Genomic DNA, 26,145 nt, shown 5'->3' on the forward strand with positions numbered 1-26,145 from the left:
ACTGTGGGTGTCAAAGTAAAACTGAAAGTGTTATGAATTTGTGTGGGGGCCTCTGGTGGTCACTTTCGACCCTTTCGTCACTTAAGGAAGGACACAAACTATTTCAATATATATTAACTTGGCTACTAATACGTGCTGCGCCGGGTATTCTATGTGTAAATGAAAATAAAAGAACAAATAAGCCATTTATTTATGTTGCATAAGTAAAGATTTATTGATACAATCACTAATTTAGGTATTTATTGTCTTTCTACCTCACGTTACCGTTGTATTCTCTTGGCTTCGGGTTTGAAATATTTACTTTCGCTTCCGGGTCACATGTCAGGAATGCAGAATAAGGCATTTCAAGGCTCCACAGGAACAGAGATTTGTCCCTTTTCCAAGGACTTTGCTCTTAGTGAATTATGAGACCTTTTGCATGCACAGAAAAACAATGACACACCAAAGGAAAGGGAACAGGCCCAAAATCATATGGACACCTGCAAAAATCAAGAATTACAAATAGTAGTAACAGCACTTCATTCAGCCATGTTTTGGTTCAAATCCTTTATTGCATCATATTAATGAACTGATTCTAGTGGTTCCCTGAAAGGAGCTGCTTTGATTAGACTACACCTGCTGGTGGTTTTAGTGGCCTGAGGAAAACATCTCAAACTGTTCATGTTATTATCTAAATGTTTCATTATATTGTGTATAGAAGTTCAGGGACAAAAATACAACACCAGAAAGAAAAATGGCTTCCACAGCCTTTTAGTTTAATTAGTGGATCCAGGTCCACCGTGTGTTTGGAATTCAGATCTGTTGGTATTTCTGACTGTGAACTGTGACACAGATTGTGTCAGCAGCGCGGCTTCTCCTCCTCGGTCTTGCTGACAAAGAGTCTTTTGAGGAAGAGGAGCTGCAGATACCCGGAGGTGACGATGAGGAGGCTGAGGGCTATCGACCACCAGGTGATGTACTGTGAGTTGGACAGCAGCAGGAAGTAGTCGGCGCTCTTCCCCATGCGACCAAAGCTGTAGTAGCGGAACACGTGGAAGATGTGGTTCTCCACTTTGTGAGTCGCATCCTGCAACAGCAGCAACACACAGGTCTGAATAAAAGTACCAGAAACTTCTTGACAATACTAATGTTACTGCTGCTTTTACTACCCCATTCACTTCTACTGGTCTATTAGTATTCTCCTGATTATGACACCCCTGGGAGGCCCTAAAACCATTACAACTATAACAGCTCTGTGTTACCTCTATGATGCTCAGTGTGTTGTTCAGTTCTTGGCTGACTTCTTCTGTCTTCTTCTTTTCCTCTTCTTTGCTCCTGGCAGGGTCCTGGTGGCCGTCGTAGTAAACACCAAAGCTGAGGAAGACCTGCATGCTGCCGAAGCGGTTGTGGAAGTTGCTGAAACACATTTGATAGAAACCTGGAGGGACGCAGAAGTGACAATATACTGTAAGTGCACACAGTATAAAGTATTGCTGTGTGTGTGTGTGACTGACGAGTGTGGCAAAATGCAGTGCAACCTAAAGGGACAGTTTACCCAGAAATGAAAATTCACTATCACTATCTTCTCACCACTATGCCTATGGAGGGGTGGGTACAATTTTAAAAACGTTATCTGAAGCCAGGAAGTTTTTGAGTGTGGAGGTTTTTTACGCAGTTTTGTTTCCAAACAGTCACATTGTTAGGTCTTCTTTTTCTTTGATTTACCTTATTGAGCTCCTTTGTTTTAAAGTCAACCATTTTTAATTTTTATGTAGATTTTAGCAATATTTTGTTGTGACAGATGTATGAACGGAGGGACAGAGGGACATACTGATGCACCGATGGACAGACAGACAGACCTGTTTCCTCAGCCTTGAAGTTAATCTGACCCTTCGCATCATCGACATTTGACACTAACAGACCACCGGGGGCGTTGACTGCGACGGACAGGTGTCTGTCATGGCCGACTCCCGTCACCCACTGCACCTACACACACAAAACAGAAAGAAGACATGTAGAAAATCAAACCGACAGCAGGAGCAGAGAGACAGTTGCATAACCTGTCATGTACTTTTGACCAGACAAGGTTTGCTGACGAAATAGTGCAATTGTGTCTCTCACAGTAAGGGGCTCCAGTTTGATGTTCCAGAGCAAGACACAGTATCTGATATATAAGCTCCATTACTGAAATATTCATCTCATAGGTTGAATCCTGAGTTTTTACACGTTGCTGAGCTGGAATGATGGCATCACAACAAAAACCTAATGAAATGAATGAAAACATCAGATCTGTGAGGAGCAACAAGAAGAGAAGGGAATATTCCTCACATCACTGGATGAAAGAAACGTTGTTTTATCTCCATCAACAATCAACTCATATTCACACAACAGGGGAGGATGGAAACTTTAATCTTATTTTATTTTTGCAGGTTTCTGAGGATAGTGAAGTCCTGATCGTTCATCTGATGCTGCCATTAGGCCAAATGTAAATGTGGTGAGCATGTGTGCATGATACACACTTTTCCTTTCCCTGACCCCATGGGCTCTCCGTTTGGTGTTTAATGTTTACACCACATTATTATGTCTAAAATGCAAGTGTTAGAATGCTTGGGCATTTTTTTGGTAATTGTTGTAATTCAAGAATATAGAACACAGACAGTAGTATTTTACTACATTACAATGTGTAGAGACATAAACAGACCTTCACAGCACTTGCACCATCTTGTGGTAGAGAATTGAATTTTATCTGCAGACTTCCTTTCCCACATGAAAATTAATTTTATGTATTGTAGGTATGTATGACATATGTTAAAAAAATAAAATTCAGTTATGTAGGTTGAGTATTATAAGAGCTTAACATCTAATTCTACATATACAGATATACTACTCGACTATGTGTGGAAAAATACTCAATACATGTGAATATACATACAGAATACTATAAACAAGTCTGTATTATATGCAAAAAATGAATTACTACTACTTACTACTAATACTACATAAACATCACACACTGCTATTCTTTACACACAAATACATTATGTATAAAAAATTACACGTTAAATATGAATACGACATGACTATATGTAAAAATAAACATTTGAACATATTTCAGGTTCTATATAAAAAAAAAACACTGATATTGTATGGTATATAAAAACCATATTCACATTTTAAGGAAGTTGAACTGAACTGAAGATTTTCTAAATCATCTTTGAAATAAATCTGCTCATGTTGCAGAGAAAACTGTGTGGAGGCCTCTGCCTTTCATCTCACCATGTAGCTGAGGTAGAATCGTTCTCCACGGTGAGCAAAGTGCCAGAAACACTCCAACCCAGAAGCACGGAGCACCACAGAGAAGTCGTACTGGTCGGCGCCCCAGAACAGCTCCTGGTCTGTTATGTTGGGGTGTAGGTTTGTCATGGGCCCACTGTGAACTGGAGCCCACAACACCAGAATAAAAAACATAAAGGGAATCCTCCACAACATGTCTGAAAAACAGGAGACTTCTCTCATTGAAATGTGGAGATAGAGTGAGTGTGTGTGGCAGCATGGAGAGTTTAGAAATGATTAACTGGGACAAAAATGTTGCCTCCATCAGTGGGAAAACTGGGCTGCCTTCACAGGTGGAGTCAGCACTGATAGAGAGAAATAACACTATGAAGGGCTGAAGTAAGAGCCAATCAGAACGGGTGATTTCTACAAGTCAGAATACTGGAAAGGGATTCTACCAAGAAACAAGTAACAACAAGTAACAACAAAGGGTACAATCTGACCGAATCATCTGCAAGGATCTAAACAGAGACACGGGATAAGCACTGGGAGCAGGTATTTCTCATTTCACACAGCCTTGAAGGTTTGATGAATCTGAAGAGAAATAAAAATGTCCCATTAAAAATCCCACAGTAACAACAACTTTATTTTTTTAACAACAATATTCATTAAGATGAGAAATAAAATGATTTATGATTTATTTCCAGCAACTATTCAAATGGTGTTTTCATTAGACTTGTCATGCTTTTTACATTTCTTTATAGTGCAGATCAACTATTACATACACACAAAAACATGCTTTAGAGGAGTGGTTCCCAACAGTTTGACAAAACTAATCTATGATTTAAAAACATTTAGTGTCCAAATTTGAATCACTCACATAAGCTTGAATGATTCATGTGGAAGCAACAAAGATTCTCCACATATCCTGCATCATTGGTCTGTGAGTAGGTGGAGAGATATTTTTTGCCCCTAGCTGGGATGATGTTCCCCCACCTTTCTTTTCACAGGGTCAGAAAACAAGCGATAGATATGGAGACTCAGCTCTTGCTTAGAGACACTGAACCAGTTTCCTCTGGCTCAGAAACAGCCTCCAGATCGAGGGACAACACAGAGGAGTGGAGTGCTCCACAAGCCCAGCTGGACTTTCTGCAGGGCCTTGACTGCAGGGGCTGGTTTCGATTCACCACCACCACCACAAGGAGGTACAACCTCTGTGGGGTGTTTGAATAACGTTGCGTCAGACTGAGAACTCTGCCCCACCCCTCCAGGTGCGTTTAGGTAGAAAGCTTGATAGTCTGAGTCCAGCGAAGGGGCTCATCCAGAGCAGGGAGGGCTGACCTCCAAACACCGACCTCAGGCCTGCCCAGCGAGTCCGACGCTCCCATGTTGGCTTCTCGTTCCTCAAACGCTCAATCTCCTAACAGATAAAGACACACAAACTAATTACATAAAGAATAGGAATCTGGAGGATCACTATGATCTGCAGAGCAGACAGACTACACATCAGTGGGTTACTGTTTGGGAGCCTGGCTGGTTTATGGACATGTGCTGTGAGAAGATAATCAGAGAAAAAAGGAATATACCCACTGCCCTTTGAGTGAGAATCTTTATAGCAAAGAGTCACACTCAGCCAAACTATGATTCTGAGTAACACATGAAAAATACCATGAATGAAAGAAAAAGAGTTCAATTATGAACAAAATGTGATTCAATCACAATATAAAAATATAATTTAAAGTCAATCTGAGGACCTATTTACATCTGGAGTCTGTCTTCTGTGACCATCTGTGATTAGATCTCACTTCCTAGCACTATTTGCAAATACACACGTCTTTTCTGTTTGCAAAAAACGATTGTAATTCTGTTTTAAACCAGCAGGAGGCAACAATGCATCCTGTGCCTAGCCCTATAAACTGTAGGGCCTGGTATTAAAAGAAGAAATTGGGTCTTCCAGTTCATCCAAATTGGCCAAGATGGTTGGCGCTATAATAATATCTCTCTTTGAGTTTTAACACGTTCTCACACATAATGGACAAAGGCAGCTTCTATTTAAGACTCAGAGCTGTCGGCACATGTTAATACCACATCTGAACAAGGTTTAGAGTGTGAAAAGCACATTGAAGATATTCTACAATATTCTTTACTTTCCAATGTTGGTATCACACTTCATCACAGTAAACTCATACCAGTGGGCACAGACAGCAGTGGTGCAGTTGGTTTTTAACAGTGTAAAATGTCCCACTCAGTCAGCACATAACCTGGTCATAATTCTTTAACGACTAAATTTCAGTACAAAAAACAATGTTTTGTCTATGAATATCTGCTAAAGCATTATTTCTAGAAATTTCAGTGTGATTGAGTTGTAAACATACACATAAAAGCAACATTATACATTAATAGCTGCTCATTACACACAGAGAACTAAAACCTCACCATAACAAACGCAATGTAAGACATAAGTCCTCACCGTCTCATCGTTGCAGATGGAGTGGAGCTGAGTGCAGAACATGATGGCTGTGAAGGTGAGGAAGAGGAGGCCTTCCATGCAGAGGAAGATCATCAGCATCATCGTCGCTGGAGGAGAGAAATCGCTGCACTCTGTGCAAAGACAAAACAAAAGCAGGCTGCTGGAACAGTTCTCTTAACAGACTCCACATCACATTGTATTCACAAACCACACATGTGTGTAAACAGCATTATGACACTCTCTGTTTTCATTAGAGAAAACCACACTGAGGAAGAAATAAGGATGGTAACCTCTCCACTGGACTCTGATGCACGTGATGAAGTGGTATCCACAGAGAGCCAGAGCGTGACCAGAGATTACAGCAATGTACATCTGCGGTAAGAAGAAAATGTATCAGACGTCTTCCTTCATCTCGCATGTGATAGACCCCTCAAAGTATTTTTCATCCCTTTCAGTCTGCTGTGTTGCCACATGGATTACATATGGCAAAATAAATGACAGAAGGTTTAGATGTAAAGAAAAAATAGAGGTTACCTGCTCAATGCAGAAAAGTAAGACATCTTACAATATAGATGATGCACAAATACATGAGAACTATTCTGAAATGGGTTTTTTCATGGATCATGGAGGTCTGCCAAATCTGTGGGGGGGACGCTGCAAAGCTGCATCTATCACCTGAACATTTTGCACCACATTCATCCTTTTCAGTATGATCACCACCATCAGTAAATCTGCTCACAGCAGCAAAATAAATGAATGTGGTGTTTGCCTTGGGTTAACACTTTTAACTGTAAACCCAAATTTGTGCATTTCACCAGCTAACTGTCTCATGGTGTTGACCTCTGAGCCTAACAGCGTATTAACGTGGAGCAAGCTCATGTGGTTATCTGGAAGCCAGAGATGGCTGCATTTACAACAGCAACAAATTATTCAAATTGATCTTCTGACAATTTCTCAATAAATGAATCAATTATTTGGTCGATAAAAATGCCAGATACAAGTGAAAACTGTGAAAAGCATGAAAGCAAATGTACTGTTTTTTTCAACGATTTATCCAAACAATATTGAATTTACTATCACGCAAGACTAAAAGCAGCAGTTTTTTCATGTGAAATTTATTTTTCTGTCTGTTGAATAATCAATTAATCAACTGCTCGCTCAACATAATTTCCAGATAGCCTCACAGCATCATCCTCAGCAGCATTTTAAACTAGTCAGAATCTTACTCAACATTGAAGCTCTGAATATCTTTCTAACTATTCATACAAATGCTACAACAGCACTAAAAACACAGTCTACTCTTTGTCTACACACAAATCTGTCACCAACATCACTTCTTTAATCCATCAGAGAGGAGTCACTGGTCTCAGAGAGTTTAGGTCGGCAATTCAGGAGACTGAACATAGACAGAAAAAGATAAAACCATTCAGACTGAAACAAAATTATCCAGCCATGTTTTCATTTTCATTTTAAAATAATCACCAGCATCTACTCCCTCTAAAGTGTACACTCTCTGCTAATTATCTTCCACTGATCAATTTTTGGTCAAAGAGCTGCTGTCTTAGTTACTTTCAAACGGCTGACCTCACTGAAAACATGAATATCTGAGGCAAATAGGTGCCTTCAATCCTCTGGAAATCTGCCATTTTACGTTACCAAACTTTCAGTGCTTTTTCATAACATACACTTTCCTGGTTTTCCTTTCTAGAAGTGTCTGCAGAAGAAGGTCAAATAACCTGGACTTGAAAATGAACTTAACAGTGAAGAGGACGAAGAAGCGCTGGTTCTTCTCTCCGACACAGTTGTTGACCCAGGGACAGTGATGGTCCATCTTTCGGATGCAGCGCTCACAGATACTATAGAAGAAGAGCATGGCAGCATCACTTACTTTCTGCGCTCAAAGTGACACAAAATAACCACAAGCAGACAAAATTCAACCCCAAAGATGGCACACATGGTCGAATAATCTGCCCCGGCATAGCAAATTGTTTATTTACGTTTTTGTTAAATTGGCATATGTCAATGAGCTCACCAGCTGTCTCAGACAGCCCAAAGTTACTGTCTTCAGCAGGTAAGAAAAAACATTCCAAGACCTCTCTGTAAAATAAACTATATTTCTTAATTAACTGAATAATTAGGTTTTAAAACCAACGAAAAACATTTAAGCATGGCAGGGGGACTTGGGGTCACTACCTGCAGTGATGAGCCCTCTCAGGTTTGATGCTGCAGCATTTTGGACATTTGTAGATGACCTTTCCTGGCTTCAGCTGCAGACTCTCCAAGTATTTCTTGTTGGCGTTTCCTTTTGGAACAGCTCCCTGAGAAGAGGAGGGTGGAAAGAGAGGATTAACAGAGGAGATGGTAAACATATAGCACTTGAATTGCAACAAAGTTCCTCTAATTTCTCTATCAAAATAAACCTCAGCCTCCTCACTGGGTCAGTCAGCATGGTGCGCAGGTGGGAGGCCAACGCCAGCACCGCCAGGCTGTTGAAGACCACCCCATTGATCACAGCGTACCAGAAGCTCCTGGAGGGAAGCAGCATAACGAAGGTGACCACAAAGTCAGCGAAGAAGACCAGGAACCAGGTGATGAAGGCACACACCATGCCGCAGCAGTCCTGGATGAACCAGAGCTGCTTAACCTCGCTGTAGAAACTCCTCTCAACCGCCTCCTCCTCCCCGTCCAGCAGGGGGTGCTGTTGCTCCATGTCCCTCATACGGTGGCTTGAGGACATTGTGCCCTGCTGGAAGTAACAGAAGACAAATGTGGATTTCAGCTGCTATTAATCAACATTTTTGCCAAACCCAAACTTTTTTAATTTACTACCCTGTCGTTGGTTTTATTCATCGGTTGCTAAAAGTAAAGTATATCAACTGCAGTGCAATTGACAATGATATTGCTTGTCAGAGGTTTAACATACAGTAAATAATTTATAACAATGAATAATGCCTTTCAAATTTACTCACAGTTACTTTGACAGAGTTTACCTTGCCATGACGCAAGAGAAATTTAAACAGCAGCAAAGGACACGAGCTCTGCACTATCAAGAGCATGGATGCATGTTTGTTGTAGGTTAGAGCTACCACTGACAACTGTTTTCACCCATTTATTTTCTTCAAAACTATCTTATTTTATCTGACCAACAATCTAAAACACACACATATGTGTGAAGCTGGAACATGAGTCTTTTCTTCAAGAAAAAATGTTTCTGTTGATTGACTCAACAATCAATCAATCAGCTAAGTAGAATGGCACTCAATAGAGCGCACACCTCTGCCAAGGCCTAAAAGTCCTCTTAAATTCAATCAAACCACACCAGATGTGTACACACTCATAGGTATCATTTCCCTAAATATGCGTGACTTATTTAATCAAGCTCCATGAATTAATTCCTGAGAATGCAGTGAAAATGCCCTATCAGAGATAAAACATTTCTGAATGCGTCCATTTGTCTGGACTTCTTCCTTGGTCCATAACCCATCCTTCCACCTAGTTTCAAAACAATCAGAAAACCTATCCTCCTTGACAGAGAGAATTATTGCAGATCTATTGTAGATTGCTGCAGATGTAGTTTGCTGCGAAAGAGAAAAACAGCTTGAGTGCAGACTCAGGATGATACAAACTTACTTCAAAGTGACTCTACTTTATGACATTATCTCGTCTTCCTTTCGCTCCATGGAGTCACAGGCTACTTTCACTCTGGGTCACATTGCTGTAGAGAGCAGAATAAAAGTTGTACTGTTGCTGAATAAGATTTAAACCTTTTCGGTTTGTCGATGATTGAAACGGAGAAGTTAGCTTTACCTTTCACTGTGCACAAAGGTGACAAACCTTTTTTCCCCTTGTACACTCTGGTAGGCTACAGATCAACAAAATACACTTGTAGAGATTTAACCTACCAACTAAGCCCAAAGAAGCAATGGTAGACAGTGCATTTACTATAGCTTTGTACATAGGTATAATTTTCATTTGATGCTATTTAATACTTCTACTCTACCACAATTCAGAGGGAAAACGTTATACCCTAACTAAGACTTGACAAACACAAACAAACTCACAATAAACTTATACAATGCAAAGCACTGTAAAATCATTAAACATGCGTAAACATAAATCAAACATAATTTGACTACTTGCTTCAGCACCACTGGGGAGTAACTAGTAACTGTAGCTACGCGATAAGATAACATAAGATAAGATAAGATAAGATAAGATAAGATAAGATAAGCATACTAGCAGCACAAGGAAGTAGCAGCGAAACAGGGAAAAGAGGAAAAATGTAGGAAGAAATAAAAAATAAATATAGAAACAAGAATCTAGAAAGAAATTGATAGAATAGAAGTACTATATGCAATAAAAAATTGAAATGTCCACACGGCTGGTTATCTAAATGTGCAATATAAAAGGTAAAAGTTGTGTAAATGTGCAATAAACAATATGGGCGGCAGTCTTTCTTGGATTATGGGCTTGTGATTGAATTACAAATGTGAAACAGAAGAAGCTATTGAGTTGCCTACAAATAGAATTCATCTTACATTACAATCCATATTTGTTCGTGCATCTGCACTGTCCTCTGCTCACGAGTCCATCTGCAGATGTTACATGTTGATGTCCACCCTTTCTTAGCTTGTTGTCCTGTTGCACTACTGTCTTCTACACTTTCACTCTATTTGCACATAGTCGTTGTGTTTATTTTGTAGCCTCTTTTTACTGTTGACTGTTTGTTAAGGACACTGGGCGCAGTTAACACACACACACACACATGACACACAATGCTGATTCTGAAATAGAAATACTGCAGGAAAGTACAAGTTACTTAGCTCAGTAATAAGTAACGTTAGCATAACACGCCAGACAGCGCGTGAATGCATGAGACACATTATAAGAGACAAAGTGCATCTTTAAATAAAGCAGGTATTACACTACGACACCAGAGGCAGCAGAAACACACAGCAGTGCACGCGAGGCAGCCAAGTAGCTAACCTGCCCTCACTGCTAACACGTCCAGCTGTCATGTCGTTAGCTTGTGAGGCTGTGGATGGTTTCCAGGGTCCTCACCTGGCAATGGAAACACACACAACAGCCGCGACGGACGCTGCAGGTCCTTTCATTGTCCAGCTGGCGGTGGGAACCCCTCACGTTGTGGACACAAGCAGCAACATATGAACTTTTCGGCGTTTTTAAAAGGTTGACAAATAAATAAGGATCACTATTCTACAAGCTCCTTGTTCCCAGGAACAACCGCCCCTGCCCTGACGATGATTGGCTTAGGTTCAATAAAGAAGCACGATGATTGGCTACGCTTAAGGAAGAATAGAATCAGGGTGAGCCAATAAGAGGCAGGGTAGCTCCCGTTCTTCTTCCGCCAAGGGTGGGGAGAAATAACGGGTTCTTCTTTTATTTCACTAAGACCTGTGTTTGACGCACTTTAGAGAGATATTTAACATTTTTGAAATTATTTTTCTGCTCGGACTCATCTCATATTTAGTCATGTATTTTCTGCCCTTCCTTCCATTCCGTCCCGTTTGTGTTTGGAGGAAGTGTTTCCCTCCAGGTTTCAGATAGCCAGCACTTCTAATGAAAGCTTCTCAGCCTTTAATAACCAGGCCCCTTTCTGTCTGAGTTAAATACATCAACAACCAGACCTCTGCACGAACCCAGAGAGAATTATCTTCATTTAGTATAAACACTGTTCAAATAAAAACCCAGATCAGTTACTGGAGTAAAAGTACCAATACCACATTTACTAAATATTCCATCACATCTAAAAGCCCTGGATTCAAAATCCTACACAAGCGACAGTATTTTAAAAAAAGGTCTGACAAAGGACCTTTCCTACATTGAGTTATTGGTGTTTCAGCAGTATTGTACTGTTGCAGGTACTTCACACTAGGTACACCAGTACTTCCCATGCTCAATGTACATTGTTTTGTATGGAATTCTCAGACATGTCCCTCCTCTATTTTTGTGACGTATTATCTCTGTGTCAGTAGGACTTGCTTTTCAATCCCTGTGGTAATTTGATACTCGTTTCTATTAACCCTGTGACATAAAACTTAAATACTTACATTATATAATGACTAATAAATGCTAGAATCCACTAAATATGAAAATGTAGTTAGTCAGGAGAAAAGAATGTACTTTATTATATCAGCTACTGGCAGACTTAATCTAGAAATGACTCTTTCCTTCAGTATTGATTTGACTTTTTATGAATTAAATGACTGTTCTGTTAATAACGTCAAAGGTTTGATGCTATATGCTAAAGACCAGTCAGGCTACTCTTGATTCTGCAGCTTAGAAAAAACCTTTGAGTTAATAAGAGCTCACTCTTTATTTGTACAGCCCTTCACTAAAGCTGTCCTTTAACTGAATGAGCCTTGTGATTAAACTATGTTCTCAACTGTCTCCAAAGTCAAGACTGAACATTGAGGCAACACAGATGGAATCAATCAATCATATTTTTGTATTTGTCTCATTATGCTTAACAAGGTTCAACAACCTCTGCCCTTAACCCTCAACAGTTAAGAGTGAGGGAAATCTACCCCAAAACAATTTGATGGGAAAAATAACTGTCGAAACTTCAGAAGGAGCCACATGGGAGAGTTTGTGTTCCTTGATGTGCTGAGAAGAAAATGCAGTTTTCAACAGTTCATGTGATCATATGTTCAAAAGCTACACAAACGCTTCCAAAAGGGACCTTCCATATTAAATTAGTAAAATTGTATACGTTTGTGTGTAAAACTATGCTGCACCCACACAGCTCATTGTGAAGTCAGTGTTTAGTAGTGCAGTCTAATGTGTCACAGGAAAACATGATGCGACTTGAACTGATGTGAACTTTTGCAAGATATTTAATTCTTGTACTTGTTAAATCTCTCCAAAATACAGAGAAAATGAAAAAAAGAACTAATATCAGTGCTTCCAAGTATTTAACCATAACAGATATGGTTCCAAAACAATAATAGAATGTACTTGTAAGTTTCAGTAAAAAATTAAACCGCTCAGAAAAAATGCAGAATTAGTCTAAATCATAGTTCAAATTACAGGTTTATTATTGGTTATTTGGGAGTGAATTAAATAAGGCACATTCACATCATCTTTAAACATCCAAACCTGAAAATAAAAACACATACAAAAATGATTAAGACTCATCGCTGGGTTTGAAATTTGAAACAAAAAGATGCTGCGTGTGTGTGACAGGCTAAACACAGACAGAGGGAGAGCACCGTGTAAACCTGGTGAACAGTCACAGAGGGAACGGAGGCAGTGAGCATCACCCTCACTCAAACTGTTTGCAATCAAATACATCCAGTCAGATAAGTGAGGTGTGTGAAGAGGCCATTAATGTGACCAGTCACACTGAAGGGGACAGTTATACAGCACTGCCCTGTGACTTCATTATACTGTAATACAGTTGTCTTGAAATGGTTATGTATATGAATACTTATGTTATAGGAGCAACCTGCTGGTTGTGCATGTTTTATTTGGTTCCTCTATGTTTCACATCACCGCTGGTTACTTTTCAAACTCATACCATCTGTTGTTAGTTCCGTCTCTTCGCGGGCAGTCATTGGTTTAATTTCATTCCAGTGTATTGTACAACCGAGCTGCAGTGACTTGAAACGGACTTGAGATGGGTAAAAACATCAATACTGAATAAATACAGAGAAGAGTTTGTTTTTACCAGTATTATATCATGATGTGAAAACCTCTAGTGAAATATAAAATGTTACACTTGCATACATTACTGAACAATTCACAAATGTAAACTTGAACTTTTCCTAGTTATTTACAAAAATTAGCTGATTTTTGACAACATAATAGATCAGTCACTTTATTTCTCATTGAATTAAAAGTGCATAAAAACTTCAATCAGTCCTTTTAAATACACCCACACAGTCTTGATGAAGTCTAATGAGCAGTTATTAAGTGGATAAAGCTGCTGTACATACACATCATAGCTGCCAATTTACTAAGTTCTGATTTTAGTTAGTTTTCCCAAACACTTATGTTTTCCCATCACAACCTCTGCAGTCTTGTTTATCTGATAGTCGGATAGGAAAAATTCACAATCGTAGATGAAAATCGTTTTTACCTGTGGATGACATTTTCCTGCATGAACCGACAATATAGAGTAGTAGGGGGCTCAGATTCTATTCATCAAGTTGAATGAGGATTATATCAACACATTTCTGTGGTTAAAGGTGCTTTGTGTACCCTGTTTGTTGTCAGGAGCAGGCAGTGGTGATGGTTACCTGCCAACTTGTTTGTTGGTTTGTTTGTTTGTTAATCAGCAGGATTACACAACAGCTACACAACTGATTTCCACAAAACTTGGTGGAGGGATGGGACATGGGCCAAGGATCTTTTAGAGTGGATCCAGACAAAGGGATGGATTTTTTTAACATTCTCACCAGTTACCCAGAGAATAATGCATGAATGTTGATGAAACAAATCAGGCATAGTTAGAGTTTGTGGTGCAGCTTCACTGAATTTAAATGACTTTTGGGTCGCTGGGTACAGCAACTTAAACATATGTTTTAAAAGTGATATATAACTATATCTATTATTATTATTGTTGAGCATTCTTTTCATATTCTACCTAAACTGTACCACATATATGTATTGACATAATATATAATAGGTTCAATGTGAAAAGACATATGCATATACACATATAGTATACTGAATATACTGTATCTGTAAAATTACTACACATTGCAATGCAGTGACAGTTAAAAACAAATAAACGTGCGTCTGACTATTGGCAGCAAGTTTCAAGAATCAAACTCAAGTGGCTGAAATTAACTGAAAATCTGACGATACGATTTGGAAAATCATCAGCAGTGATTGATTTGTAGTGAATGGATGAAAAACATGCAGAGCCAGAGGTTTGATCCTTCAACTTTATCCATGTCTGGGAAGAAAACACATTCTCACATTCAGGAGAAGTCGAACCTCTCTGAACACACAACACCCTCCCGACAACACAGTCATAAATAAAATGTAAATGTATCCAAACAATGAAACAGTACATGGAGAAGTACGATGTTAAATGGGAGGGAAAGAAAGAGAGAACCACTCAAACTGTAAATCAAATTCAACCCTGTAATCAATCCAATGTCTAACGTTCAAGTAAAACAAAGCTCAGATTTGAGCTGCACTCGAATGGCTTTACATAAAGCAAAAGCAACAACATTCAAACAGTATCAAACTAAAACAACATCAGTTTGCATCCCTTTTTCTTTTTGTTTAGCCTAGAAGTAGAAGAAAGTGCTTCACACTCAGGAGAGGAGGGGGAGATAGAGAAGCTGCTTCAGGGTAGACGAGGGAGGGGGGGGGGGAATCCTCAGCTCTGTTAGTATCACTGCTCAAGTCACAATGAAATGATACTTGAGCAGAATCTTTTAAATCCATATTAGCTATGGAAAAATCATGTTGAGGCTGGATTTAATGAAGGGAATCATTCAGCCCAGTTAATTTAGAACAGTGTTTGCATTGTTAAAGACAATCAGGACACAACAATGTGAAAAACGTCAGGTCCTAAACATGTTTTATATGTATTCGGTTGTGTTGTGGATGTTTTTCAATTAAGAAAAGTAAGTCAACAGGATGTTTGTTAGGATGGAAAAGATTAGTGCATTTTAGTGCATCTACTCATACATATAAAAATTAACTCCTGAAATGTGTTCGTCATGACAGCTCCTTCAAATCCAAGAATTTCTCGAGTTTAAAAACGACAGGGAGGGAATCGGTGGATTTGTGTGTGCTGTCAGAAATGTGGAACGGAAACCACTACACACCTTTTACACTTCATTGTGACTTTAAAGGATCAGTTATCCCAAATTACAAAAAATAGTTTCACTTTACCTTCCATGCAGAAACAGGTAGGTATTTGGTTCATCCACTTTTTGAGTCAGTCTCTGAAATTTCTGCCTCCACCTCTGCACAGTGGAAGTGGATAGAAACAACATCCCTTTCTGCAAACAGTGTTGTGGTTTCTTCACTGGAGAAGCCCCAGATCTTACTGTGAAGGCTGTTTTTTTATTTTAATACAACACAATTGAGAAGGTGCAAGTGCTAAACCCTGATGTATGATGTTGTAACTTTGCAGTTGACAGCGCTGCAGTGGAGACAGGGATAAAGTTATTGCTGCTGTGATAGCATTGAATAACCTGGCCATAAAGTTCTGAACCTGTGTGCAGTGTTGTGTCTGATTAACTGACTTCATGGATCATTGTCTCACGCCCACATCAACGCGGCACTGTGTTATTATTTTATTACACTGCTGTTTTTTGACTGAATAAATGAAAAGAAGAGAACAATTGTAGTCATACAAGTTAACTCCATTCATCTCTATTGTACTGGAGTGGAGGCAGAAATTTGAACCTGCAATACAACTACAGTAAGTGATCACATAGGTTCTTTCTAATATGAGTGAACTCTTTATCCCGTGTTGTTCCTGTGAAGTAAAAGCTGTAGAAAGCTTTTAGTTGAATCCATTTGACTGTTGGATGGGGGGGTGGTGGTCAGCGTGGTGGGTGGGATTAGAGTTTCCATCTTTGCCTTCTGAAGTCAAGGGCTCTGTGTCGATGCAAGGCCGAGTTTGGTCGTCACATGGCTCCACTAATGTTCCGTTTATAGGCTGGAGGCTTTGGCTGTTGGCGTGAGACGGCTCCTCTGACTCATGTGAAGCAGAGAGGTTAGTGAGGATGTGTGTGGGAGGGGCTTCAAACAAATAATCGGCATGTGATGACGTGTTGGATGGCGGGGATGGGGAGGTCTCGCTACCGGTGCTACAGCTCGAGACATCAGTGGAGTGAGCTTCATCTGTGTCTCTGGACGTGTGAACACCTGCTGACAGAGTGTCCTCACCGGTTCTGGGGGCGTGTGTGTCGTCAGTCTGACTGCTCTCTTTCTGGGTGCATTCAGATGCATTGCAAGTTGGAAAAGACACCAGCCGCTTTATTGTGGTTTCTCCAGAGTCCAGGGTGTGACAGCGTCCCAGGGGCCGCTCTCCCCGCCGGGGCCCGGGGTCGCAGCTTCCTGATGGACTGCTGCCCTCCACTGTCTCCCCTCGCCTCAACCTTCTCCTGTCTGGATTCTTCTGTGAAGAAATAAGGTTCAACTGTTTTACTGTTACTGTCATTCATCCTCATACCTAGAATACAGCTGAGCTAAATGTCATTCCTCACTGACCAAAGGGCAGAAAACAGTGCAAAATAAAAAGAGAGCAGAATAAGAAGGTGTGTGTTATTTGAGTGCAGGTGATTAAGTTGCTGTGTGCACAGCCGTATGTAAACACAGCAAATTGTGTTCACATACATTGGCAGAATAAATAATCAATACTAAACAGATTACCGATGTCCCCCACCTCTTGCCCAATGTCAGCTGGGATCGGCTCCAGTCCCCCCATGACCCTCAAAAGAATATGCATATAAGTGGTATAGGTATTGGATGGACAGATGCCACTCCAACTCTAAAACTGTAAGGTACTGTCTAAGAACATGCTCAACCATGTTTGCTTTTTTTGTGAAACAAAGTTACATATGAACATTCTCCATTGTTGATAATCATATATTTAATTTTATTCTGAATATATATGCATGTATTTGACATAAAATCGGTATAATTTTTCATGATTTCTGAGATGTATTCAAAATACTATAAATATGATAAATATCTCAGAATGGTGGATCTATTGCCCAGAAACATGTGTGATGTTTCACCGCCACACAGACGAGAAAGTCTCATTTATTGTTTCAATTAGTATAAAAGTCAAATTTTAACAGACTCTCACTACATTTTCTTCACAGAAGGTGAATTAAGTGAAATCTCACCAATTTGAAAGAAAGCTATTTAAAATACTAGCCATGTTACTATACTATTGTAAGAATCTATAAGAGCATTCATTTCAAGTGTACAGCTGAGGATGACATGTCAGTATTCTGAGAGCTTTGGTATAATTAAGTGAAGCAGAAACTGGTGAATGAAAACGTAAGTGGTCAGTCACTAGTTTCCATCCTCTGGAGACCATGAATGTCTGTAAACATTAAATGGAAATCTATCCATTTGTTGTTGAGGTATTTCACTATGGACTAAATAGGTGGACTTGGCCTCCTTGCCTTGTTGTGGCTAATACATGCTCACATAAGGAGTGCAACAGTGAGAATGTGCACAGTATAATACCTGGTTCAGGGTTGGTGAACACCTGGGGGGAGAACCAGAGGAACCTTTCTTCATCTGCTGCATCCTGAGTTAAAGGACATTAAAACAAAGTTTAAAAATGACTTTTAAATAAGCAAAGTCTATAGAACTCTAGATAAACAAGGCCGTCTACCTGCTGATGGACTGAGCCAGTTTCTGTCTCCTGCCATTGGAGTGATCCTGCAGCCTGAGACGCTGCACAAATGAATGAGCTGTAGTGGTGACAACAGAGAGAGATCATATCCTGATTAACTGCTGACACAGTAACTGACAAAAACGCCTGAAATGAGAAGAACATCTCAAGTACAGATTGATAGCCTTGTTCTAAAAGCTTTAAGTAAAAGGTGTCCTCTCATCAAAGAGGATTCGTGGCAGTTTGGAAATGATCAATGATGCTACTATTACCAAGAGCTCCTTTGGGCACAGAGAGGAGTTTGATGGGTTCATCATCAGGGGAAAGTCCAGACGCCTTCTGCAGAGCTCTCAGGATCTCAGTGTTCTGCAGAGGAGAAGAGGAATCAGTGTTACTGCTGTCACTCTTTCTAATCCTGCTTCAGGTTATTTGTACATTGCTCCACCAACCACTTTAATTGACAGTTGAGCTTTAATCCTGTTGACCGGTGGAAAATCAAATCACAACTGACAATAACATTCTGATGTGACATATACAGGAATATTCTTTTAAAAGACACCTTACATACAGTAAGTTATGGTATCATCACTACAGCCGGTGTAAACATCGATTGAGTTTAGCCGGTTGGTGTATAATTTAAACTGACAGCACAGTGGAACGTGGATGTGTGCTACCACAGTACAATAACACTGTGTCTTAATTTAAAATAGTCTAGTGGGTCCAGTGTGTACAATCTAGGGAGGATCTATTGGCAGATATATATTAGTGTATAACAAACAGCAGAGACAATGTCGGCAGCGTCGGCTGTGTGGGATTTCTTCACTGTCTCAGAGAAAGATCACCGTTTAGCAATTTGCAAGACATGTTCAGCCGACATTTCAAGAGGGGGTAATACCACCAAGGATTTCAACATGGCATCTAAAGTTACACTTGTCACTTTTTCTGTTTTTCATATTATTCAAGTAATAAACAAATATCGGTATCGGTATCGGCTATCGGCTAGATTGTTGTTTTAAATATCGGTATCGGTCAAGAAATTCCATATCGGTGCATCCCTAATATATATATATATATATACACAGTGTTTGCAGGACCACCTTTCCACCCAGTTCGTAGGCGCAGTCCAGTGGCGTCCTCTGCCTCTTGTTTCTGAGGCCGGGTGAGGCTCCACTCCTCAGCAGCAGCTCCACCAGTGCCTGGTTTCCGGCCCGCACCGCCTCATGGAGAGCCGTGTTCCCCTGAAGGTTTGCTACGTTCACCAGGGCGTTACTCTGCACAGATACATTTTACATCTCTTAGAAAAGGCATCTTCTAGAAGTTCCTACACTGATGTTTGTTTGAGTGTTCATTGTCTGATAAGTTTGGTTGTAATAAGTTGTTTGATGCTATAAGAACAGGGTGAAATTTCATGATTGACACTTGAGATTGACTCGCAATTGGACGAGCGAATGCATGGGTGGGACCTTGATACTTAGGCTCCACACCACGATCACTACTGAAAAGACTCTGGCCCCAAACGATGTCACCAACACAAGATGGCCTGGCACCTCTATCAGAGACATTTTGGTTTCAACTTTGTACAGTGGGAGGAAGAGGAGGTATGTTGTTCATCTTTATTTACAGTCACTATGTGGAATATGTAAGATTGCTGGTTTCATCAGTTTGTTTGCTGCGTCATTCAGACAATGGTGATTTTAAACATTAATGTTCCTCGTGGCATTATTCATTGAAACATATAAAAAAAAAGGAGCCTATTGGTCGGATTATTCCTGCAGTTGTACACAGATTTCTTTCCTTTTGTCTCTGTCATGCTGCCAGGGAACAATACTTTTTATTGACGGATCTGCTCTAAGAACATTCTGCTCATCTTAATGGTTTTCCTTCTGCATAGGAGATGAAGAAGCTCTGTAGCATCTTTCTCTTGCTGACCTCTCTCACAGCTTTTACGTCATTCTGGCAGCATTTAATTCAGACTTGACTTGTTGAAAGTGCTACAACAATGTTGATGGCTCCAACCCAATACAGTTGCAGTCATGGTGTTTAAATCAAAGTGAAAATGGTTTTAATTCATATGTGTTGAACTGCAGCCACAGTGTGTTTACCTGTAAGAGGGTAGTGACTGTCTCCAGGTTTCCACAGAGACAGGCAAGTATCAGAGGTGTGTTGCCATAGTGATCCTTTTTATTCAGTTTGGCATTGCACTCAAGCAGGAACCTCACCACCTACACACATGAAGGACACAAAACACACTCAGTCACTTCGTCATGTTGATACAAAATCCTTCACTGCAGGGGAACAAAAGCCCTGAAGCAAATTTACATTGACGAGGCATCAAATATTGTCTTTAAGATATTATATAACAAACTGAGCTCAATTAACTGACTTTGCAAAAGTGGTGTGATAGCAAAGATGATGCGCATAGAAGTGCAGTGTGAATGTGTGTGAATGGGTGAGCCCGACTTGTTCTGTAAAGCTCTTTGAGTGGTTGATCAGACTAGAACAGCTGTATAAATACAGTGGATTTACAGTGAATAGTGTGGAGACACGTTCTAATCCTGGGTGTGAACAGTCAGACTGTGACAGCTGTCCACTTGTGATCTGAACACCTGAAACAGGTGCTAATACCAGACCTGAACAGGGGCTGTGTGTGTGTGCGCAATGCCAACTGTTCACCAGACGGTGGTGCCACAGAACCTGACAAAACCAATGAACCAGACTTCCTTATTCCAGAGAAATGATCAGAGTGGTGGCTGACCTACTTCTACATACCAACACTTTTTATCACTGGGGTGAAACAACAGAGTAACACAGCACTGTGACCTGCTGCAGGAAACCTGCTGCCATACAAAACACTGAGGTTGAGCCTGCATCCACATTTCCACAGATTTTCTTCAAGATTTCATATAACAATGAGATTAAGTTAAAAACCAAAATAAGAACACATTGATTATAGAACTGTTGACTGATTTTAGCAGGGTAATGAGTAACATGTAACTGATTTCTGGATTTCTATCTTTAAAAGTTAACCAACAGGACAGTGAATGTTGATACAGAAGATAAATTCATCTACTGCCAGAGATTATTTATATTTAGAGCTACAATAGCATTAACTTTAACATCAGTGCTTGTAGGAGGCCACTATGAAGTGAAATTCTTCCTGCAAATATATTGTATAGTATATACTTTAGAATATACTTTTGCATCAATGTGATAAAAATGTGCTGCATGAGTCAAAACACACATTTTTGGTTATAATTATTATATAATAATTATTATTATTATTATTGTAACTATTGTTATATATATATATATATATATATATATATATATATATATATATATATATATATATCACATAGCACTTATTAAAACCAGAGAGTTCACACTGATATAAGAACAAAATACCAAACAAAAGCATGGGACTAGTTACCCAAACTTTACAGAAGTGATTTAAAGGAAGTATCCCTGTGATATAAAATGACATTGACATTTCCATACACATCTTCTCTTGCATCCAAATAGTTTTTGAGATCAACAGACCTTACTTCACAGAACACATCAAACTCCCTGAGCTATCTAACATGCTATATTGTTACACAAGCATTTTAATGTGGCAGTTTGAATTGTAAAATCTCTGCAGTGCATACACTACTTTTACAAAAAAATAAACCTGATGGCACAAAATAAATAATAGAAACATCAGAAACAGTTTGGACACTGTGAAACAGCATCGCTCCTTTAGTCAACCACTTCCCACCCCTACCTGGACGTGGCTGTTTTGGGTGGCCAGGTGAAGCGGCGTGGCGTTCTGGTTCGTGCGGGCGTTGACGTTGGCCCCGTGGCGGATCAGTTGGGCAGCCAGTGCCGAATGGCCGTGCAGGGCGGCAACATGGAGCGGCGTGAAGCCTTCAGCGTTACAGCTGTTAACACCGAGAGCTCCAGCCTGCAGAACAGACAGCTGCAAGACACAAGGAGGACAGAGGGTCAGATTTGTTCAGCCAATGCAAAGAAGCAGGACACATCATAAGGACTGAAGTCATGTTTTGTGTCCTTTTGGTTGCAAACAGACCAGTTTGTTATTGCTTTACTTTAGCTCTCACATGAAGCATTTATAACTAGTATGTAAAGGTTTAATAAGGGGTTTATAACAACCTTTACTGTTACAGCAGCCAAATACAGAATAAGCACGTTATATATCAAAATAAAATAATAGTCCAATATACATGATAAAAAAACAAAAAAAGGAATAACAAAATATAACCAATGTTTTATCTTACTATATTCATTATATTTTATTACATTTATCTTTAATTCTTTGTTGTACTGTATATTTTATAATTCTTTGCTTTCATGTCAAGTATTTTGTTGCATTTTATGATGAATTGTACGGTTCAAATAACTGATGGGCTTCCATGACAAATACATTAATTAACACTATGATCTGCTTACAACTGCATAATGGAGTTTATTAAACCCTTGTGTACTTCTTACAACTGTGAGTATATGGGAATATTATGTTACTGCCTGATGAGCTGTCACACCTTCTGAGTGGGGGCACAGTTTGGACACTGACAAAGCGGATGGCAGAGCAGCGCCTCAGACCGGAGCTCTTCTTCATCTTCCTCTTCCTCATCCATCCACTCCAACAGGTAACGCACCTGAAACAGACACACACACACACACACACACTCACTCAGATGACGTCAACAGAACATGGTGTTCAGGTAGTAATGGGATGTTGACCGCTGCTGTTTAACTTTGCCCTCACCATCTCCACATCACCATCTGCCACAGCACGCAGCAGCTTCTCCACCTGCCAAAGAGCATCATCATCATTATTGTCCAGTTTTTTAATTGTGTCGCTTCCTAGTTGTTGATCTTTAGTTTGTGGCGTCTGATCAGTGGATGATGTTGAGGTGAGATGGGTGTGTTAGGAGTGTCTCCTGTACTATCAGCATTTTCCCCCGTTACCTCTCTGTGTCTGACCCGTTCTCCCTCCGGTTTGGCCTCGGACCCCAGAGAGGAGGTGCTGGAGACTGAGGAGCGACGGCTGCTGCAATCTGAGGCCAGAGGGGAGCGACTGGGAGACTGTGATAAAGAGGAGGTAGAGGAGGATGGACAAAGGGAAATATTAAAACTTATCAAGGTAGATGTTCAAAATAAAAAACCTTCTTGAAGAGTAAGGATCTGAATTAAGCTTGTGTTTTGTGTAGAGTAATGCTGACTGGTGCATTTGTACATTTTAACTTGTACCTTGGTCACATAAACAGAGTGTTCCAGTTTGTATGTTACTTTGCTGAATCTGATCCTGCCCCTTTTCAAGTCATAAATTACAACCAGTGAATTATATTTTACTACTTTGTGTAAAATTTGACAAATTAATATCACAGGTACTACAGTTTCATCAGTACAATGGCCCTGATCACTGTTGTCATATGGAATTATTACTGATATATTCGTGTACAGTATTAGCAGCATTTTACTGTTGATGTATTTCAATCCTAAAAAAGTTATTTCCTACAAACATAAATATTTATATATTTAATATATATTTAAACTACTTCTATGTGTAAATCAACCCAAGAATCATGTTATATATTATGTGTATTTTAAACTAAGACAAAAAATGAAGGGGCATTGCGGCCCTAGAAGTAAGAAAAATGTCACTTGACGTATAAAAAATACTAGTGCAGAAAATAAGTAAAAGACTTTATTCTACCACTGATTACAGCAACCAATATTTCAACGGGTCATCGTTGTTGTGAGAAAACAACAATGCTGCACCTCCCTCATGTTGGCATGAAAATACCTGAAGTATTTTAGCCCTCTGAAAGCAGACTGCTGCTGCTTGCTTCATTGAGCTTTGTTTCTAAAACGTGTGGTGGAACTGAAAACACCCTTGAAGTAGAAGATGTCGCAGGGGAAAACTTCATGACTCATGGAAGAAATTTGTTTTGCAGAAAGCAAATGGAGTTAAAAAATGGTTGTGAATTTCTAATCTCATTCTAGACTGAATCAAAAATAGATTGTAATTTTTTTCTCTCTGGCACTTAGAGTGCTTTTTTTTCAGTCTAATTAATATTTGTTGCTTATCAGGTTTGGATTCTGTGACCCCCCGACCTCTCACGTTTACATGTTGCTTGATGAAGACACGTGAGTAGTTCAGACTCACATCAATTCGGCTGCGTCTGCGATGATGGCCGTTCTGACTTAACTGCAACAAAGCGAGGATCTACAGGAAAATAAGAATGAACACGAACACACACACACACACACACATACACACACACGTTAGTGACAGTAAGGTGTTTAAGCAATAATAAGATTAGCTGAGGTCAGATTCCTGTGATTCTTACACCCAGTATACACCCGCAATAAAATGTGTTAGGGTGATCTGATAGCAATCAGATAGCTTGACCACATTAAGACAGATTGTGATCTATTTGGCTGTGGTCAGGGACACATAATGACCAAATTGAACACAAGTGTAGTGCAGTTGTGTTGTTCATCCCCATATAACAACTACGTAAGCAGAACTAATATTCAAATTTGAGGTAGCAGCAGCTACGCAGGCTAACACAGCTAGCAGCCATTAGCCAGTAAGCAGTCCTTGTGTTCTTCTATACACATGTCAATGGAGAGTAGACAAGACCAATTGAAAAGCACGAAATCCCGATTTACATGAAGATCGAGGAGGATGTAACATGAGCTGGACAGAGTGATCAGTTCTCAATAAGATCTCAATGTGGACACTGGAGTCACTGATAAATACTAGGTGTAAATGTAATCATGGTGATATGAAATTATGTGAAAATAGGGGATTATCATGCAAAATAAAGATCGCTAGCATGGTAATGCTAGCACGCTCGCAATCTTTATTTTTTAAGGTTGTTGTGAAAAAATTACCATAATTCATTGAAATTATATTAAACTAAGATATTACAATCATTATCGTAATTTTATAATCCTTATCAATTGGAGAAATTGCTACATTTGTGGGTCTCTCTCCATACCCCTAGGTTTGAAGTGAGGGCTATAAAGCCCTAACCCTTAGCCCTACCCCTTCGTCCCAACAGGTATAAGGACAGCCTACCCCTACACGGGAATGCGCAAAACGAAGGGGAAGGGCTAAGGGGTAGGGCCAAGGGGTGAAATGGGATTGGGAAAATGGAAAAACTTAAAATAATGAAAGAAACTTTTGTCAAAGTTTGACAAACCTGAGCCCAGAGAACCAATACTTCTGAAATGTAAGAGGACAATGGCTTAAACTGAAGCCTCAGGGAGATGCAAGACGCAAGTTTTCACTTGGCTCAACACTGAACACTTTGGAAAGTTTTGTATATTCAACAGACATACAGAACATTTCTTAATGTGTTAATCTGGTTCGTCTCTTCTCCATGTGTGTTGCTGACCTTGGTGTTGAGTGCACACTGCAGTGGCGAATCCTTGCTCTTGTTAGGGACGTTGGTACTCGCTCCGTTCTCCAGCAGCACCTGGATGATTCCCTCGTAGCCCCATCGAGCCGCCATGTGCAGCGCTGTGTCACCTTTTTCGTTCTGCAGGTCCAGGCGGCACGTTTGGAGGTCATAGTACACCAAGGCCTTCACACACTTTACACACACAACAGAGCACAAACGACCATCACAATCATTTTCACTACCAGGTATTAAGTTGATCAGTGATTTTGATGAATTGCTGAAAATAAAGCATTGTGGTTCTATACCTTCGCCAACCAGTGCAGCTTCAGTCTACATAATTGTTTTTCCAGATTAACATGAGATAACTGACTTTAAACCTGTGACCACTGAAATCTAATCAGTTATTCTTTAACAACTGGTCAAAATTTGTGACAACTGGTCAAAATTTGTAGGAGACAAGCAGCTAATAGCAAATATTAGGCAATTTAAATAAGTGTGTTGAATAAATTGTTGATTTAAAAAAATTTCTGCTGACTAATTTTGTGTCTCTGTGAATTATCTGTCTATTAGCGAGATAGAATACTAATAAAATATCTTTAATCTTTGTTCGTTAAATACTTTACAGTTTTACCTCTTTAGGCATATCAAATAATGAACTG

The 26,145-nt window shown here is 39.7% G+C and overlaps 3 protein-coding genes and 1 long non-coding RNA gene across 13 annotated transcripts in view; 1 reads left to right on the forward strand and 3 right to left on the reverse strand.

The window, feature by feature from the left end:
- Nucleotides 1-294: 294 nt before the first annotated feature.
- Nucleotides 295-3,508, reverse strand: tmed6 (transmembrane p24 trafficking protein 6). The gene is made up of 4 exons (XM_034587412.1): nucleotides 3,256-3,508; nucleotides 1,839-1,965; nucleotides 1,242-1,417; nucleotides 295-1,066 (listed from the first exon to the last, which is right to left on the reverse strand). The coding sequence occupies exons 1-4, from the start codon at nucleotides 3,493-3,495 to the stop codon at nucleotides 839-841; spliced, it is 771 nt and encodes a 256-aa protein (XP_034443303.1). The 5' UTR covers nucleotides 3,496-3,508; the 3' UTR covers nucleotides 295-838.
- On the forward strand, nucleotides 959-1,968 carry LOC117762811. Of its 2 annotated transcripts, XR_004614081.1 has the most exons (3): nucleotides 959-1,088; nucleotides 1,342-1,446; nucleotides 1,781-1,968. It is a non-coding gene; the product is annotated as an uncharacterized LOC117762811 (long non-coding RNA). The 2 variants fall into 2 exon arrangements; XR_004614080.1 differs by lacking the exon at nucleotides 1,781-1,968 and having other exon boundaries at nucleotides 1,342-1,598.
- Nucleotides 3,509-3,877: 369 nt separating the features above from the next.
- On the reverse strand, nucleotides 3,878-11,147 carry LOC117762799 (palmitoyltransferase ZDHHC7-like). 7 transcript variants are annotated; one of them, XM_034587422.1, is made up of 8 exons: nucleotides 10,784-11,147; nucleotides 9,353-9,437; nucleotides 8,157-8,468; nucleotides 7,916-8,040; nucleotides 7,482-7,578; nucleotides 6,013-6,094; nucleotides 5,723-5,853; nucleotides 3,881-4,672 (listed from the first exon to the last, which is right to left on the reverse strand). In XM_034587422.1, exons 3-8 carry the CDS (start codon nucleotides 8,457-8,459, stop codon nucleotides 4,493-4,495), a joined length of 918 nt encoding a protein of 305 aa, XP_034443313.1. In that variant the 5' UTR covers nucleotides 8,460-8,468; nucleotides 9,353-9,437; nucleotides 10,784-11,147; the 3' UTR covers nucleotides 3,881-4,492. The 7 variants fall into 7 exon arrangements, with proteins under 7 accessions (XP_034443311.1, XP_034443313.1, XP_034443315.1 ...); XM_034587420.1 differs by lacking the exon at nucleotides 9,353-9,437 and having other exon boundaries at nucleotides 3,878-4,672; nucleotides 10,784-11,146; XM_034587424.1 differs by lacking the exon at nucleotides 9,353-9,437 and having other exon boundaries at nucleotides 8,157-8,465.
- A 4,915-nt stretch (nucleotides 11,148-16,062) lies between these two features.
- The window catches only part of ankrd27 (ankyrin repeat domain 27 (VPS9 domain)), a 35,146-nt gene continuing 25,063 nt past the window's right edge, over nucleotides 16,063-26,145 (reverse strand). For 2 of the 3 annotated variants that reach the window (XM_034587368.1, XM_034587366.1), the window contains 12 exons: nucleotides 25,481-25,678; nucleotides 24,241-24,300; nucleotides 23,040-23,156; nucleotides 22,837-22,881; nucleotides 22,610-22,726; nucleotides 21,832-22,026; nucleotides 20,171-20,290; nucleotides 19,166-19,339; nucleotides 18,341-18,434; nucleotides 18,069-18,147; nucleotides 17,918-17,981; nucleotides 16,063-16,835 (listed from right to left, as the gene is read on the reverse strand). In XM_034587368.1, the coding sequence (XP_034443259.1) occupies nucleotides 16,218-16,835; nucleotides 17,918-17,981; nucleotides 18,069-18,147; nucleotides 18,341-18,434; nucleotides 19,166-19,339; nucleotides 20,171-20,290; nucleotides 21,832-22,026; nucleotides 22,610-22,726; nucleotides 22,837-22,881; nucleotides 23,040-23,156; nucleotides 24,241-24,300; nucleotides 25,481-25,678 (1,881 nt within the window). In that variant the 3' untranslated portion in view covers nucleotides 16,063-16,217. The remainder of the gene's footprint in view (nucleotides 16,836-17,917; nucleotides 17,982-18,068; nucleotides 18,148-18,340; nucleotides 18,435-19,165; nucleotides 19,340-20,170; nucleotides 20,291-21,831; nucleotides 22,027-22,609; nucleotides 22,727-22,836; nucleotides 22,882-23,039; nucleotides 23,157-24,240; nucleotides 24,301-25,480; nucleotides 25,679-26,145) is intronic. The other variant, XM_034587367.1, reaches the window with a different exon arrangement.

This window comes from Hippoglossus hippoglossus, chromosome 6, assembly GCF_009819705.1.
Source record: "Hippoglossus hippoglossus isolate fHipHip1 chromosome 6, fHipHip1.pri, whole genome shotgun sequence".
NCBI lineage: Eukaryota > Metazoa > Chordata > Actinopteri > Pleuronectiformes > Pleuronectidae > Hippoglossus > Hippoglossus hippoglossus.

Coding starts and splice junctions, on each gene's coding strand:
- tmed6 (XM_034587412.1), bottom strand. CDS start 3,495: ATGAGAGAAGTCTCCTGTTTTTCAGACATGTTGTGGAGGATTCCCTTT. Junction 1,418..1,838: donor CTTCAAGGCTGAGGAAACAG/GTCTGTCTGTCT, acceptor GCGTCCCTCCAG/GTTTCTATCAAATGTGTTTC. Junction 1,067..1,241: donor ACACACTGAGCATCATAGAG/GTAACACAGAGC, acceptor CTGCTGTTGCAG/GATGCGACTCACAAAGTGGA.
- LOC117762799 (XM_034587417.1), bottom strand. Junction 8,041..8,156: donor GCACCATGCTGACTGACCCA/GTGAGGAGGCTG, acceptor TCCTCTTCTCAG/GGAGCTGTTCCAAAAGGAAA. Junction 5,854..6,012: donor CATCAGAGTCCAGTGGAGAG/GTTACCATCCTT, acceptor GTCTTTGCACAG/AGTGCAGCGATTTCTCTCCT.